Source organism: Cygnus olor, chromosome 3 (assembly GCF_009769625.2).
Source record: "Cygnus olor isolate bCygOlo1 chromosome 3, bCygOlo1.pri.v2, whole genome shotgun sequence".
Lineage (NCBI taxonomy): Eukaryota > Metazoa > Chordata > Aves > Anseriformes > Anatidae > Cygnus > Cygnus olor.
The window spans coordinates 22236866-22254241 of record NC_049171.1 but is presented as its reverse complement, the minus strand read 5'-3'; the positions used below and the strand labels follow the sequence as shown (position 1 = coordinate 22254241).

Sequence of the window (17376 nt, the reverse complement as noted above, 5' to 3'; positions counted from 1 at the left end):
TTGCTTACAATGAGTACTAAATATGTTTGATTCAGTGTAGATGGATTTTCAAAACGATCTTGACAAGTTGCATAAATGGAAAATACTGCCTTCCCAAACTTCTGCCATGACCCAAGTTTACTCCGAGGAGCATTTAAACTCTGCTAAAGTCATCAAGGTTCAGAGCTTACATGTTTTTGGATTTACAATTAACTTTACATGCTGGGAAAGCAGTCATTCCTATCTTTATCATAGCTCTCAAGTTGTTAATCACCTTCATCAGTAAGCAAGGAATTTGGATTCTGCATCTGATATAACTTTGATGAACCTACATGTTCCACACTTTGGAAAAGCACCTTAATTACGGTGTATCACAAATTAATGCATTTTCCATCTCTTCCCTTGAAGCTAAGCCAATTTACAGCCAAGAACATACGAATCACAGACCCGGCAGGAAAGCAGGGAAGAGCAGCTTGACTGCAGCCCAAAGGTTAAAACACTCAGCTGGAAAGCAGCAGGTGGACCACAGTGCAAGTCTTTCCTCACAGAACTTTACAAAACCAAAATATTTATCCAGCAATAGTGTGTTGTAAAAGGGACACGTCAGCTGCAGGGCCAGATCTGGAACCTCGGCTTAGAAAACACATTCTAAAATACCCTAAAAGCAATTAGATCACCCTCGGCAGGTGTAACAAATATGAATAAGTTGAAGAGGCTCCATCTACTCATGCAGGTTTTCAGACACTGGCTTCCCACCAGTAGGTATCTCAGCTCCACCACACTGCTCTCTCTCTCCCTGTCCTCAAAGGAACAGGGGAAGAAAATACGATGAAAAAAAGCTCGTGGGTTGAGGTAAGGACAGGGAGATCCCTCAGCAAGTAACATCAGAGGCAAACCAGACTCAGCATAAGGGAGATTAATGTAATTTTTGCTTATTGATAACAGACTAGAGCAGAGACACCTGTGTTTTTCCATAAACTGTAGGTATTTATGCGGGTATGACGGCATCATCCCTCTTCAGGTAGGTAAGCATAAATGGGTTATGTCTATAGACAAATTACAAGCCCTTTGAAGCCCTTTTTTTTAATTAATGAGATTAATTTAGTTTCCAAAACAAAGTACACAGAAACATTCCTTCAACACTGGTTTGATGGAGAGCCCTCTGGAGAGACACAGATTTCTACCTCAGGAGTCTGAGGGTGAGGGACAGTAAGGCAACCACACAGTATCAAAAACCACATCAAAGCCTAGAGTGATGACACAGATGGCAGCCCTGAGAGTGAAAGAAAAACACTGAAAACCCCACAATAAAAACAAAAGACTGCTTGTGCTGTTTTCAAAGCTGTACATGTAAGAGGTGATAACCATTCGGCTGTCCTCAACCATTTGCTAATATAAATTTTGCATTTACCTTTATAATAGGTCAAAAAAAACCCTCCATATATTGGATTTGCCAAAAAGCAAGTCTTGAGTTTTGTCATTTAAAGCTCAAACCTGCTCAGGTTGCATATGATATTTAAAGATCTCCCACAACCTGTGTCACAGCAAATGCAAGGTAACTGCAGGTTAGCTTAACCTCACTGCATTTCGCCTACAGCTTGTTTTACAAAGTACAAACAGAAATAATTAAGTACATTTTTTTTTTATATATTGTAAAAAACACCAGCTGTACTTTTGCTTGTCAGACCCCTTGCAGAAGCAAGATGCTCATATTTTTAACAATTGATCTTTAATGCTTTTTTTTTTTGGAAATGTTTGAAATATAAAATAATATGCATGATTTTATACACCAACCCTGAAGCAACTTCTAACAGGTAATTGTTACCAGTGAAAACTGGTAATGTGCATTACTGTTTCCATAGGTGAAAAGAGCAAATTACAGCCAGCAACTCAGAATATTAAACACCAAGCACAGCCTCAAGCACGAAACATCTCTAGTGAGGTCAAAAGGAGTAACGTGTGCTTTGAAATCTGGGAAGAGCAGGAAACATCTGCATCTGAAAAAATCCTTTGAAACAGCACATAATAGCAGCAAAAAATACATATATAAACAAACTATTAAAATAGATATTAATTTTAAATACTATTTTAACTGTTACCCAAGGATTAACTCATGTTTTTCTTTGTTATTTTGTGACTTGCTTTGATAGAGTTCAAATTGAGAGAAAAAAATGTAAAACCAATTCTCCAGAAAGTGTTAAGCAGTAAGCACAGAAATCAACAACTTAACAAGCGAAAATCATAAACAGAAATGCCAAAACCAAGTATTGTTATCTTTATATGAAAACTTTTATTTCACTCTGTCCCAGTGCAATGATGCAATTGTTAAACTCATGAAATAATCTTACCAAGATCTTGACTTTACCAAGAACTGAAGCCAACAATTAAGTTTACACACAGACAAATAGTTTTAACTATGTTTCTGCTCTGTGTCCGATCTTTCTCAGGTCGCAACTTCTGACCCAGTCCAAACAACCACATGAATCCTCATGGTTTTCCACAGAGACCTGAATTCAGCTTTAGGTACTTGCAAGGACATAATGGTGCATTATCCTCTTACAAGAACTTGCTCTTCCTGTTATATAAAAAATTGTCTAAAAAACACACTGCACAAATATAATGGGCTGACCTCAAATCTTCACCCATCTTTTAATCATTTCTCAGCAGTAAAATCATAAAGCAACCACGTTTTATGGTGTGGCACCTGGTGGGATGGGGTCAAAATAAAGCTATGAGCCTCAAAGTATAGTTTGTTTTTTGCAGAGAGGAAACGATATATTTTTTTCTTTGCTCTTTCCATCTGTTTCCAGGAAACACACATGTGCCATCAGAGGATATATGGATATAAACAGAACACAGCAACATCAACAGAAATCACCTCTTTGTTAAACAGGTAACCCTTCATCATCCCCACGAGCAAAGAAATTACATCTATCAAGGTCACAGCAATCTTTTTAAAAGGCATGCTGGAGGACACTTTTGAATAATGAAATATTGAATACGAAGACAAAAAACAGGACTATTAATAACAAATGGACTGCATACCCATGTTCTGTACAATTGATTGATTGATTTAATAACCAGGCTATGTGAACAGTGATGAAGGTGGGTGAAAAGTTGCCTTTGTTGAAATTTCCACCACTGATCATAAATACTAAGCATAAATTTGCCCTGCTAGATGAAGCAGATTTCATTAGCGAGGTGTTTCTATTTGATTTTGAATGTTCACAGATTTGTTTCTTTTACTCCGCACGTCCCCTCTCCAGCTAACAGACAGCTTGCGCCACTTAAAATCAATCTCACTGTACTGTACTGTTGTGTGACCTATAATGATGATGATGTTCCTCAACTCAACAATTATCTTGTTTTTTCACATTGCATTTGTGCTTTCTGGTGGTTTTTGTTGTTGTTGCTGCTGTTTTGTTTTAATAGAACATAAGCTTGTTACGTACTATTAGGAAGTATGTTATGGCTTGTATTTTTGATGATGTATGAAGCAAAGGTTCTGTGGAGCATTCTGTACTAAACATACATCCCACAGTTGCCTCAGCAACCCAGGTTTACTTTCCAGTCCTGTGCTCCTACATACAAACTTCCCATAACTCCAGAAACCATTGGCCTGAGCTCAGACCAGGGTTGTTACTTACATCCCTTGGTGTATATGGACTGCCTAATGACTGAGCACAACTGCGCTGTATTGTAAGCTTTGCAGGGACATGGTTGATAGAGGATGTTCTGGGATACAGTAGCTGTTTAATACCTGCTCAGATGTCTCAGCATTTTAAGCCATTTAGCTGACATATATGACATGAACATAACCATAATCTGATCTATAACTTGGGGGCATTTTCCCAGTCAAGCTGTCTTTCTTTAGCCAGACCTTTGTAAACAAAAGGTGTAAGAAATCCCTACAAATGAACCATGATAAAACAGTGGATCTAGAAAAAAAATATTTTACTTTTGGTTCATGGTCTGTGGCTCTGTTTGCTTTTCTACATTACTCAACTTTGCCGAATTGTAATGACAATTTCCTGCTACATTTCACTTACACTTCATTATTCTGTCCTACCCAGTTGACTGCTGAGCTACCTTTTTCAAAGTAAAAGAGGCACGTCCTTTAGAACAAGGAGAGAAAGCAGTCGTGTTTAAAGCTGTCTTCTCCCCAAAACGGGGAAATCTAATGTTATGAGAACTGCTTACTGAGGTTATGAGAACCTCCTACTCTTCTGTCTTAATTGATTACTACAGCCATCCTTTAAATATAGCTTTGTAATTCACAGTGACCATTCCTAACACAGTGACAGTAAATTTTTCTTTTACTTTTACTGTGTAATAACAGAATAATTATAATTTCATTAAGTAAATGTAGTTATGTTCCTCTCATTTACATTGCTTTAAATGAAGATGCAGATAACTTGGTCAGGTAGCCTATTAGGCAAATATTACACATCACTGCTCCTACTAAAAACTTGGCAAAAGTAGGCCAGGTTTTTGGAAGTTATTTCATGATCTTGCACTCTCTTTTTTTCTTAAGATCCTTAGAAATATTTTTACATCAATTTCTTCTGTCTCATTTTAATACAAATTGAATGGTTACCCATCTTTTCTTTTTGCATATTAAAGAACTCCTGTTGGATTTCACAAAACTAAGAGTTGTTTCTTTTAAAACTAAAAGATGTCCTGTAGCACACTTACCCTTCCAAACATTATTCAGTCCCTAAAAATCCTTAGAAAAGGCGCAATACACAATTCTAACTATGAAGCAACTTCACTCCTCCTCCTGTTTCAGTTTTTTCTTCTTTTTTAATCTCAACATACAGAGTTTGATTTATTCTTTGTCTTCTTTTAGTTCCAAAAGTTTTTACTGCTGTTTATTATGTAAACCTCCTACTCCTCTGTCTTTTAGCCTTTGTTGTTGCAGCATTATTGGGATCATATAAAAAGGCCCAAGAGGTGCTGCTAAATAATTGAGATTCATTTCATTTATAGAATGGAGTCTTCCCTTGGAACACTTGCTGTAATAATGTTCTACTCCTGAAATAAATTTCCATTTCCATTCACTGAAGCACATTTTGTGAAGAGACAGAAAAGGAAAAGAAAAAACACCAAGAATCTAAAATGAGTAAGAATGACACCAAGGAGATATAATTAGCTAAAACTCTTTCACGAAAAAAGAAAAAAATCATGTTACATCAGCAGTTTTATTACCATGGCAATGAACACTAAAGCTAAATTTGTTTGAAGATTTTTATATGCAGGAAAGATGTGTAAGGGAGGCCCAACTTCCTTTTTATCCCCCTATAAACAACAGAACATCTTGGAAGTTGATCTTTAAAAAATCTAATCTTGATTTCTTTGCATAAGGCTGTTGAATTAAATCATGCAATCTATTTAAAACTATTTAAAGGCGGGACATTTGCTGTTGTTCAGTGTTGGTGCTACAGTCAAACAACACATGTGAAAAACACCCAGGCTAGAACACTGTAAATGGACACAATTTAAAACAGAACTTTATTGCAAAGCTAAGCTAACGTGCTCTTAAAGAAAAGATGGTAAGACTGAGACTGAAGAACTGAAACATTTTGATGCAAGATTTATACCTAATTCTCCTAAGAATATAAATATAATGTCAGTGCTGGAAAAACTGACGTCTACTAAAAGCAAAGCAATGAAGCTGGCACACAAATTCCAATAAAAACTGCAGCAGTTCAGTCCATTACAGTCTATAAACAGGGACATACAGAAGGAATGTTTCTCCCCTCAGAGACAACTCATGGTCAGCCATGCCAGTATCATTCTTCTGTCTCTGTCTTCTCCTAACATTCTCACATCCCCTACATGATGTGCATCTGCTTAGTACAGCGTAAGCCAAAGACATCCCAAAGCACTTACCCTCCAGCACTACATAGTCCATAATCATATTAGCCTACATCAGTCTGTAATAACACCTGTGCATGGCAATTGAAATAAAAAGTGCCAGAAACAGGTTTATCTCACTTAGGCACTTCCCACGTTATTAGAGAGCCACTCACTTGCAAATTTGATACAGGTCAGTGCAACTGTCTATGACACTGATGATTTTGGGATGATTAAAAAGCTTCTGTCTTAGAACACTTGAAGATCTGCTAAATGTCAACCCAACAACCACAGGTTCCATCTTTGCCTATAACACTAACCTTTTAATTCAGCAAACTACAGCTCCAAACAGCAAAACACTGAACAAACTCCTAAACGGAAGAATGTGAGTGGTTCAGCTGACTTCACTGGGAATACTGATGTAACTAAAATTAAGCAATTGCCTTGGTGGTTTGGATCCTAGGCTAATTGACTCCATCATGTACTTTGATATCAAGTTCCAGAAGCAAATGCTAAATTTTGCAAAGCAAACACATTTTCTTGGTAGACTGCACTGCCCTAATGTTTTATAGTCACAAAAAAAGAAAGGACAAAACAGAATACTCTGTCTGCTTATCTATATAATTTACAGCCTTTAAAGGAGAAGAACTGCTACTCAACGAGCTCACTGCACACATTGTTCTTTGGGAAGGCAACAGACTGCGACTGACTAAAGTAAATAGTCACAAGACAGTTATCAAAGTCTGAGACGGATGTTCTGATTCTGGCCTTATCTATAACACTCTGGAAAATAACATTGACAGAGGCGAATCAAAAATGTTTAATCATATGGTATGATTCAACTACCTGGCAACATATTGTGAACAGGCGTGGCAATGTTAATATCTTGGAGGTGTTTCAGCGTCTCCGTGTGGAAAAGGCGAAGCGTAGATCCAGATGTGAAGGCAATCCAGACTCCCACTCCAGCAACAGCCATGTGAGAGATTACCATCCCTTCCTCTTGATGAGCTTCAAAGTGGCTCTGTAAGAAAAACAAGATATAAGTATAATCTTCTGTATAAGATCTGTTAATTTTTCCTGTTACTTTTTTTCTGGAAAACACAGCATCATTAGTATGAAAAGATTCTCAGCTTTTGAACTAAAGTTCTAACTAAAGATAGCGTAACTTCACAGTAACTTAGATGGATGTTCAAGTGGTGTAGTAGGTTGCTAACTATTTCCCGTTCGATTTTACGGGCTTCATTCTGCTCCCTGCCTCTGTCTTCTAGCTCAGCAAGCTGGATACCCCGAGAAGAATTAGCTGAAGTAATAAAGACTGAGGCAAAAAAGTAATTAAGTATCTCGGGCTTCTCCTCTTATCTTGGCACTATGATTCCCCTCACATCCAATAAAGGATGCAGATTCTCCTTAGTCCTCCTTTTCTTGTTTATGCACTCAAAAAACCTTTTTTTTTACTGTTTTCTTTTTTTACTGTTTTTTTTTTTTTTTCACTGCAGTGGTCAAGTTAAGCTCTAGCTGGGCTTTGGCCCTTCTAATTTCCTCCCTGCATAACCTCACATCTTTGTAGTCCACCTGAGTTGCCTGCCCCTTGTTCCAAAGGTCATAAACTCTGTTTTTATTCCTGAGTTCCAGAAGAAATTCTCTGTTCAGCCAAGCTGTTTGTCTTCTCCATCAACTCATCTTTCAGCACACAGGCATTGCCTGCTCCTGTGCCTGCAAGACTTTTCTTGAAGAACGTCCAGCCACCCTGGACTTATCTTTTAGAACTACCTCCCAAGAGACCCTGTCAACCAGGTCCCGAAATAGACCAAAAGTAGCTCTACAAAAACCCAAAGCAGCAGTTCTGCTGACTGCCCTTCTTGCTTCCCCAAGGATCGAGAACTCTATCATCACATGATCACCATATCCAAGAAAGCATCTTTTTGATTGAGACATTTCTGAATTTAGTAGTAGTATTGGAAGATAATATTTAGAAGTATTAGCTATTTTGTATCCCTGACCTTCAAAATATTGATGCTTCTTGTTAGAAAGATCAAAATGCTCCTTCTGAAGAAAGTAGTAATGCCAGACTTTCAGGATCTAGTGCCTGAATTGTTTTCCTTGATCTGGTGATTTCACAGTTATGACTTCTATGTGGCTCCAGGAAGGCTGACACATGTTTGTGTAACACACAAAATAAAGTTGTAGTGAAGGTCTTTAATCATTTACAAGAAGTAAAGATTTTTTGGTTCCTTTTTTTGTCATGTCAGTAAACTGTTTATAAAGTTAAACACAGCCTTTTAATGTTGCACCAGCTATATCAAATACAGAGAGCTAGTCTGATAAACAAGACTTCCGTGATTAAATAAATGGTAAACTGTTCCTTGCATACAAATCCCTACCTGAAGGATATGTAAATAAATATCTTCATTAATATTCACAGTACATATTATATTTGCAGATAAAATGCAAAAGTACCCTGTTGCTCCAAGTGAAAGCATATTTCAGTTTTCTATGTGTTATAATTAAAAGTTACATCTTGGTCATTTTGCATGCAAATCTAAATTACAAATTTCTTGGGATAAGCCTAAGATGATTATGTGTTGAATGTAGTTGGGTTATATAGTTCAATTTCTTCATCTAAATTCAATGAATAGATGAAGATCACAGATGAAGAATAGAACTTCAAGCTTTCACAAAGCCTAACTTTTGATATTTTACTTAGAGGCCCTTTTTTATTTTATTACTTACCAGTACAAAATGATCCGTAAACTAGTACTTTCCACTGAGAAATTAGCTGCTTAAAAATAATGTGATTTTTTTTAATTTTGTTTATGCTATTCTTCAAATGTTCATTAAAAAAAATGAATAGTTTCTCTCCAGCTGTTAGGCAGTAGTTCAGATTTAGAGAGCATTACTATATTACTTTTTGACTCTTCTAATAACAACACTGCAGAATGCAAGGTAAGCACCTCTGACATGTACATTTATATTCATCGCTTTCCTCAATCTCCACTTATCTTTTATTTTTTTTTTAATCAAATAACATAGCTTTGAGCACCCTGATCTAGTGGAAAGTGTCCCAACCCATGGCAGCGGGGTCGGATCTAGTTGATCTTTAAGGTCCCTTCCAATCCAAACCATTCTGTGATTCTATGATCATGCAATTTACTCAACAGAAGTTACCCACAAACAACATCTTTTAAAGCCAGAAACAGATCTTATGACTAGATTTCCTGATATTCTCACAATGCATGTAAATGTTTTATTGCAGACAGCTCTTCATAACAGTAGTTTTACCCATCTAATTGACCAAGGGAAGCCAGCAGAGGTAATCTTTTTGGATTTCAGCGAAGTTTTCAATACTGTCTCTCACAGTATCCTTCTGGACAAAATGCTGAGCTTACCGCTAGACAAAAACATAATGTGATGGGTGAACAATTGGCTGACAGGTCAGGCTCAAAGAGTTGTAGTAAGTGGGGTTACACCAGGCTTGAAGCCAGTCGCTATTGTGATCCCACAGGTTTCCATTTAAGGGCAAGTCAAATGCTCACAAAGTGAGTTTGCAGATGACACCAAATTAGGAGGAGCTGCTGACTCCTTTGAGGATGGAGAGGCCTTGCAGAAAGATCTTGACAAATTAGAGGGTTGGGCAATCACCAACCATATGAAATTTAATAGGCACAAGTGCCAGATTCTGCACCTGGACACAGGCAACTCTGGCTATATATAATGGGTGATGAGAGGCTCAAGAGCAGCCCCATGGAAAGGGATCTACGGATTCTGGTTGATGGTAAGTTGAATATGAGCCATCAGTGTGTCCTGGCAGCCAGAAGGGCCAACCATACCCTGGGGTACATCAGGCACAGTACTGCCAGCCAGTTGAGTGAAGTGACTGTCCCGCTCTGTTCTGTGTTGGTGTGGCCTCACGTTGAGTACTGTGTGCAGTTTTGAGCACCACAGTATAAAAAGGACATAAAACTATTAGAGAGTGTCCAAAGGAGGGCAACAAAGACGGTGAAGGGTCTAGAGGGCATGATGTATGAGGAGCAGCTGAGATCCCTTGGTTTGTTCAGCCCAGAGCAGAGCAGGCTGAGGGGAGGCCTCATGGCGGCCTGCAGCTCCCTCACGAGGGGAGCGGAGGGGCAGGTGCTGAGCTCTGCTCTCTGGGGACAGCGACAGGACCCAAGGGAACGGCATGGAGCTGGGACAGGGGAGGGTCAGGCTGGGTGTGAGGAAAAGGTTCTTCACCAAGAGGGTGGTTGGGCACTGGGACAGGCTCCCCAGGGAAGTGGTCACGACACCAAACCTACCAGAGTTCAACAAGTGTTTGGAGATCATTCTCAGAAATACAGTTTGAGTTTTGGGTGGTCCTGTGTATAGTCAAGAGTTGGATTCAATGATCCTTGTGGACCCCTTCCAACTTGGGATATTCTATGAACTTTTGTTTATAGACTCATACATCAGTACACTGATCACATAATCACAGAATGGTTTGGGTTGAAAGGGACCTTAAAGATCACCTAGTTCCGACCCCCCTGCCATGGGCAGGGACACCTCCCACTAGATGAGGTTGCTCAAAGCCCCACCCAACCTGGCCTTGGCACTTCCGTGGATGTGGCATCCACAACATCCCTGGGCGACCTGTTCCAGTGCCTCACCACCCTCACAGCAAATAATTTCTTCCTAACATCTAATCTGAATCTCCCTTATTTTGGTTTAAAGCTGTTACCTCTTGTCCTATCATTACCTGAGAAAGAATCCCTCTCCAGCTTTCTTGTAGGCCCCCCTTAGGTACTGGTAGGCTGCTATAAGGTCACCCTAGAGCCTTCTCTTCTCTAGACTCAACAACTCCAGCTGTCTCAGCCTCAAGGGTAACCAATTGACTTTTAAAAACTTCTCAGGGACAAATCCAAGGCGACTGAAGTAAATCTTACCAGCAATTTGCACTGCTTGGAATAAGAAGAAAAACGAAGCTGATGATAAAAATTAATTTTCTCTGGTTTTCTGACCACAGAGGACAATGCTGTGAGTGCAACTGTAAACAACTTGCACAGGCATTTTTGTCACATTCCATTTTTACCAGCTAACTCATTATACTCCCACTTTGTCTGCCTTGCAGTTGGTAGCTGTCTGTTGAAACAGACACATTTAAAGGAAAACTGTAATATTGTCAACACCACAAGAAGCATAGAAAAAGAACTATTCTTCTCATTCAAAGGGCCTTCTGAGATGAAGCAGGAACATACCCAAACCTGTATATTCTTTTACAAACCACAAGTTTTTGTATAGAGGATAATTTTAACATCTGTTTCAATTACACGTCTATCTGAAATCCAAGAGCCGTCCTTTTTCCTCAAGTTCTTTTTTTTACACATTACAGGAAATACAGATATGAGAGGACAAAAATGTCTCATTCGCTTTGTTATTAAAAGAATTGAATTCCATTTTACTATTTTACTTTTCATAAATACGTTAGTCTCTGCCTTCTATTCAGAGCCCCCCCCCCCCTTTTTTTCCCCCCTCAGGCAGTCTTCTCCTAACTCTATGGCAACACCAGAGCTTCAGAACACATTCTGGATGCCACAGCAAGCGGAGTCTGACATAGCTAACTATTGTTTCAACAGCGCGGAGCATAGCTGAAATGTTTCTTTTGAGGGGTTGCCCACTTGTACCGAACAGCTGTGCCAAGAACTGAACCACATTAGTTCAAGGTTAATGAGAGATGCATAATGGGTATCATTGTCCACAAGGTGAAAGAAATTGTTTTTACTTCTTTAAAGAAGATACTATAGTTGGGCAACACACACTCAGGTATAGGGACTTTCATTTGTTTAGTTTATTCAGCTAAATATTTCCGTTTATTCTACTTATACATTGTTAAAACTAGAGCAGATCATAAATAGTTAGCCCAGTTTTAAAAACAAGACGAAAGAACAGGATGGAATGCCATTCAATTCTCGACTTTATTCTGTTAAATTCTCTAGCTTTTTTGTTGATGTTGTTGTTTTTAAACAGACTGCCTTTGCAGAGCTTAAGGGTCTACATGCACAGAGAACTCTATAGGATCAAAACTGATACTAAACAGCAATACAACTGCCAGACCTGGGGTCAAGGCTGAGGACAAGTTTCTTCTTCATAGGAAGAGTATCAGAAAATAAAATTAATACATAACAACAATTGATGTATTTCTCACATGGCCCTTGCCAAGTAGCTTGAGGCATTGTGCCAGTATGGGGCACTGTGCCGATAAAAGTGATTTCCTGAAACACTACAACTACTACAATAACATATCATTAAAACGATTGAATTGAAAGTCTTATCCAAGGGTGTTAAAAAAAGCAGGAAAAGTGCGTAACACCCAAAATCAATACATCGGATGCCAAATCTGCTCATTGGGTAATAGTTGTTTTTTTTTTTTTTTTTTTTTTTTTTTTTTAAGTTTAAATCAGAGTCTTAAAAAAGCAGGGAGGTGTGCAATGAGATTGTGTTCAGAGGATAATGTACTTTGCACTTAGAAATGCACGGGCAGTTAAATGAAATACCTATGAAGCTGGGAGTGCCTTACAAGGAAGGCGTTTATGAAATGATCTTGAATATATATGCTCATGGGCTTGCATAAATAAGGTCTTCAAAACTAGTCAGGTACCTTCATAAATAGTTTATAAAGGCACAGAGCACATAAAATGTATGCACAATAACAGAAAGCAATCAAGAAAAAAGCAGCAGTAACTTGAGGAATATGGAGAAACAAAGGACTTGCACAAAGGGAAGAATAACAGTTGAGCCTTGTGCAACACCTGCATTCCTGTTGACAGAGCAAAGATGAATATTACCGAACTTGACTCTGAAATTCTCGACTCAAATCTTTACTACTGACTGAATCTCCTCTCAAGAGAGGACACAGAGGGAGAATACACATTTCTTTGCTGACATTCCCCTCCATACAGGAACGCTTCTGCTCTGCACAGTACAGAAGAGGTAGCTCAGATATATTCTGTTTCTGATATTGTTAAAATATATCCTATAGAGAGTGTCTAAACTTCCTTGTGTATTAAACCAATATGGTATGGGCATCATAGCAGGTAACTTTTGGAAATATAAAACCAGGAAGTTATCAAAACAAGTAAGGTAACTGAGGAGAGCAATAAAAAGTAGTGAGCTGTTTTGTCTGGTGAGATGATAAAAACAAGATCAGTAACTGTGTATATCTTAGGATCAATAAAAAGCAACAGAAACCCATCATTTGTTTGCACCTCTGTGAGGAAGAAAACATGCTATGGTATGAGTATTTCTGTGAAATAAACATGATCATCAGCTAGTCATGCAAAAATTCATTACATTCTTGAATACAATTATCTGTGCTGCAAAAACATTATTCAACCCAGACACGCCATTTCCAGTTGCACCGTTTCTTATCTGTTGCTTGCTGCAGCATTCATTGCTTGTGTGTTAATTATAGCTATAAAGTCAGTGGATCTATAACAATCTAGGCTCTGAAAACAATGGATGGGTTAGTTTACAAAGCATCTGGGAAATGGAAAGAAACCTCCTGTGATGTTTTTGCAGGAAAACATGAAGTAAAAGCTAAAAAATGGAGCTACCATGTCTGAGAGAGATTGATAGAATATTATTTGTATCTCTCTGAACTTCTGTTTTCACTATTTTAATCGACTATGCCATGCTGTATTTTGGTAGCGTAACCTTAATATGTTCTTTAATCCTCCAAGCTTGTCTGGATTTGTTCTGTGCCGAAATAGCACACCATAATCCCACCTGCAGGCATACCACCTGACCTGGGAAGAACTTGGTAATTGAAACAGGCCAGAACTTCCAAAATTATTTACAGTGATCTGGCTTTATAAAACCAATTTCAGGAACAATCTGACTGTGATCTACTACTACTGCCATGAATATCTTGTGAGAATCAGAGAGATCAGAAAGATCACAGAATCAAAGAATATCCCGAGCTGGAAGGGGCCCACAAGGATCATTGAGTCGAACTCCTGACTCCACAGAGGACCATCCAAAAATCAAACCCTATGTCTGAGAGCATTGTCCAAATGCTTCTTGAGCTCTGCCAGGCTCAGTGCTGTGACCACTGCCCTGGGGAGCCTGTCCCAGTGCCCAACCACCCTCTTGGTGAAGAACCTTTCCCTAATACCCTGTCCCAAGGTGTCCCTCCCCTGTCCCAGCTCCATGCCGTTCCCTCGGGTCCTGTCGCTGTCCCCAGAGAGCAGAGCTCAGCGCCTGCCCCTCCGCTCCCCTCGTGAGGGAGCTGCAGGCCGCCATGAGGCCTCCCCTCAGCCTGCTCTGCTCTGGGCTGAACAAACCAAGGGACCTCAGCTGCCCCTCATACATCTTGCCCTCTAGACCCCTCACTATCTTTGTCGCCCTCCTTTGGATGCTAACAGTTTTGTATCCTTATTCTGTGGTGCCCTAAACTTCAGGCAATGCTCAAGGTGAGGCCACACCAGTGCAGAGCAGAGTAAGAATTCCTCACAGATGTCTATAGGACAGTAATTCCAGGTGCCCCAGAGGCTACCCCACACCCCACAATTAAGGTAATTGGAAGTCCATCACAAGAACCTACCCGAGTCACCATTTCAAAATCTGTTTCTCATAATAATATCCAAACTAACAACAAAACAAGGATAAAAGAAAAATAAAAATGAAAGGAAAACAAAGAAGGAAAACATATGATTCTAGCATTTACTTAGATGAAACAAGTCACCCAGAAATCACAGATAAAAACAGGAAATTAGGACATTTGCTCTCCCTGCAAACCCATGACAATGACTCACAGAATCAATTGTTCCAAACAGACAATTGTTGGGAGAAAACAGGATCATCAATGAAAAAAAAAAAAGCAGCAACAAAGCACACACAGAAGGAGGCTGTGATCTCATCACAGATTCCCGCCTGAAAGAATTTCATGGCTGTAAACATCACGGCACTCAGTATAATTGTACCGTAGGTTGAAGGAGAGGCTTTAATTGCTCACATTTCATCAACTCTAAACTTCAGGCGCTGAGACATTCTTTTGGTGGAGTGCTGCAATTTTAACAGAATTGAAGGCTTCATGCTTTTTAGAAAATGCGGTTGTAAATATGAGTTTGAATCCTTAACATTCTTCTGTCCTTCCAGAAAAGCTGACATTTGCAAGATCATTCATTTGAAAATGTTCTTACACAAAGGACATTTCTGTAGACCACTGAGAAACAGAAGTGATCCGAAATATGCTAAGAAATCCTCAGAAAGTAGAAGTCACATCTAACTATGCAGAGGCAGTGTTTTTGCATTAAAACCTTCTGGAATCAACAGGCAATTCCTACAGGCTGCTTTTGTTGCTGCTTTTCCTTCCAATCTCATTTTTAAGCAAACCTCTTCTCCTAAATACCCTACAAACATTTTATGTGGAAATGTGGGGGGTAAAAGAAGTAAGCCTAGATCTAATCACGCATCAGCAAAGAACATCATGGTAGAATTTCAGACTGCAGTATGTGGGATTTAACACAATAAATGAAACCATAGTTCACGAAATGCTTCCTAAATCTTCACATTTCTTAAAGAGATTTTAATGTTTAAATTTTACCACTTACACCTTGCAGCATAGCATGTAAATAATAATTAATTTCAAAAGCACTTACCTCTATGGAATGCGTCACTGTGCTGATTATAAAAATTTGTCCACCACATGCAGCCCAAATGGTATCTTCCATCACAAGCAGACTTCTGACAGGCAGAACCCCCAACTTAACTGTCTTCTGAGGTTCAGTGTTCCATGTCCCATCTTTAAGAAAAAAGAAAGAATGTGCACAATAAAATTGCAATCGTTATTATAAAATACTTTTGAAAACTCCGTGTTTTTGAAAACTCCGCAAAGCTGCACTTGGATTTACATCTGTTTAATTTTAACTTCCAGGGTAAGTTTGTAAGGGTAATCCCCTTACCTTAATGTTTTAAGAGGAAAAAAAAATGCTCGTGTATTTGTTAATTGAACAAATTTTATCTGGATTAATTGATAAACATGGAACCAAACCCCACGTTGCTGTTCTCATATAAACGCTTTTCTTTCCAGAGGAAGTAAAGTCAGAAAGCCACAACTGACACAGTTTTCTCCGACTCAGAAGGATCTCACAAGTGAACTGTTTCAGCTGAAATCAAATTCCAACTAGGACAGAATCTTACTTCAAGAAGTTAGGTTATTGCGGTAGGTTTTAATGAGCTCCAATAACTCTCTAGCTGCATATTGATGGGGAATGGATTTTCTGTTACTAGATGCTTCATGTAAGAAGGTGGTTTTTTTGGTTTTTTTTGGTGATGGTTGTTGCTGTTTTTAATTAAAACTGAATTCTGTGCTGTATCTTCACTTTTTCCGTTATTCCCCTATCCTGGTTTTGGCAGGGATAGAGTTAATTGTCTTCCTAATAGCTGGTGTGGTGCTTTGTTTTGGATTTAGGATGAGAATAATGTTGATAATACACTGAAGTTTTCGCTGTTGCAGAGCAGTGCTCACACAGAGCCAAGGACTGTCAGCTCCTCGTGCTGCCCTGCCAGCGAAGGGGTTGGGGGTGCACCAGGAGCTGGGTGGACACAGCCAGGACAGCTGGCCCAGGCTGGCCCAAGGGATGTCCCAGACCATGTGGCATCATGATCAGCAAAAGCCGGGGAAAGATGGTCAGGGGGTTGCCATTACTGTGCGACTGGGTGGGCACAGGTTGGCTGGTGCTGAGGAATTACATTGTGCATCGCTTGCTTTGTTTATTCTTTTTGTTGCTTTTTAAAATTATATTATTATCCTTTTCTTTCCTTCTTATTATACTGTCCTCATCTCAACACACAAGTTCTTGCATTTTTCAGTTTTCTCCCTGACCCCTCTGTGGGCTGGAGGGAGTGAACAAACGGCCACAGGGTGTTTAGCTGTCTGCTGGGTTAAACCACGACATCCCCCCAGCTATAATCCACAGTGTTTTCTGTGGACCACATTTAGCAGATCCAAATTACAATACGCAGTACATGTTGCAGAATCAGTTATTCAGAGACCTTTTAATAAGAGCTGCATGCCACCGCTTACTGCTGTGGTCACTTACATTTGACATCTCTTTGAAACAAGGATTAGCAGACCATTTGTCTAAAAAATTTAACAGCTAGCAATACTGTTGAAATATTTGCAGCTGTCTTTTATACATACATTTTGCCATTACTATTTTAATACTTTTATGAGTTTATATCTATTGTAAGAACTCACTGAACTTTCTCGAATACTACCTTTCTGTCCATTATTTAGTATTACTATCAAAATTTGATAACGTACCTGTTTTAACACTGAGATAAATTGTATTGAAAAGGCCCCATTTCCTCATTTGAAAGCCGCCTTCCTGCATAAGCTGCAAAAATGTTGTTTCCTTTACTTACACTAGTTTCAACTCGATAGCCACTTGAATTTTGATTTATAAGACCAAGGTAAGCACATCTTTAGTCAAGCACTTGAGCACATTTTTTTTTTCCTGTAACAAGTCCACCTTTCGTTATCTGCTTAGGCATTATCTGCTTCACAAT

The 17376-nt window shown here is 39.0% G+C and overlaps 1 protein-coding gene across 12 annotated transcripts in view; it reads right to left on the bottom strand.

The window, feature by feature from the left end:
- Positions 1-17376, bottom strand: part of ARHGEF10 (Rho guanine nucleotide exchange factor 10) — a 120934-nt gene that overhangs the window by 7447 nt on the left and 96111 nt on the right. For all 12 annotated transcript variants that reach the window (XM_040550760.1, XM_040550766.1, XM_040550768.1 and 9 more), the window contains 2 exons: positions 15465-15607; positions 6682-6856 (listed from right to left, as the gene is read on the bottom strand). In XM_040550760.1, the coding sequence (XP_040406694.1) occupies positions 6682-6856; positions 15465-15607 (318 nt within the window). The remainder of the gene's footprint in view (positions 1-6681; positions 6857-15464; positions 15608-17376) is intronic.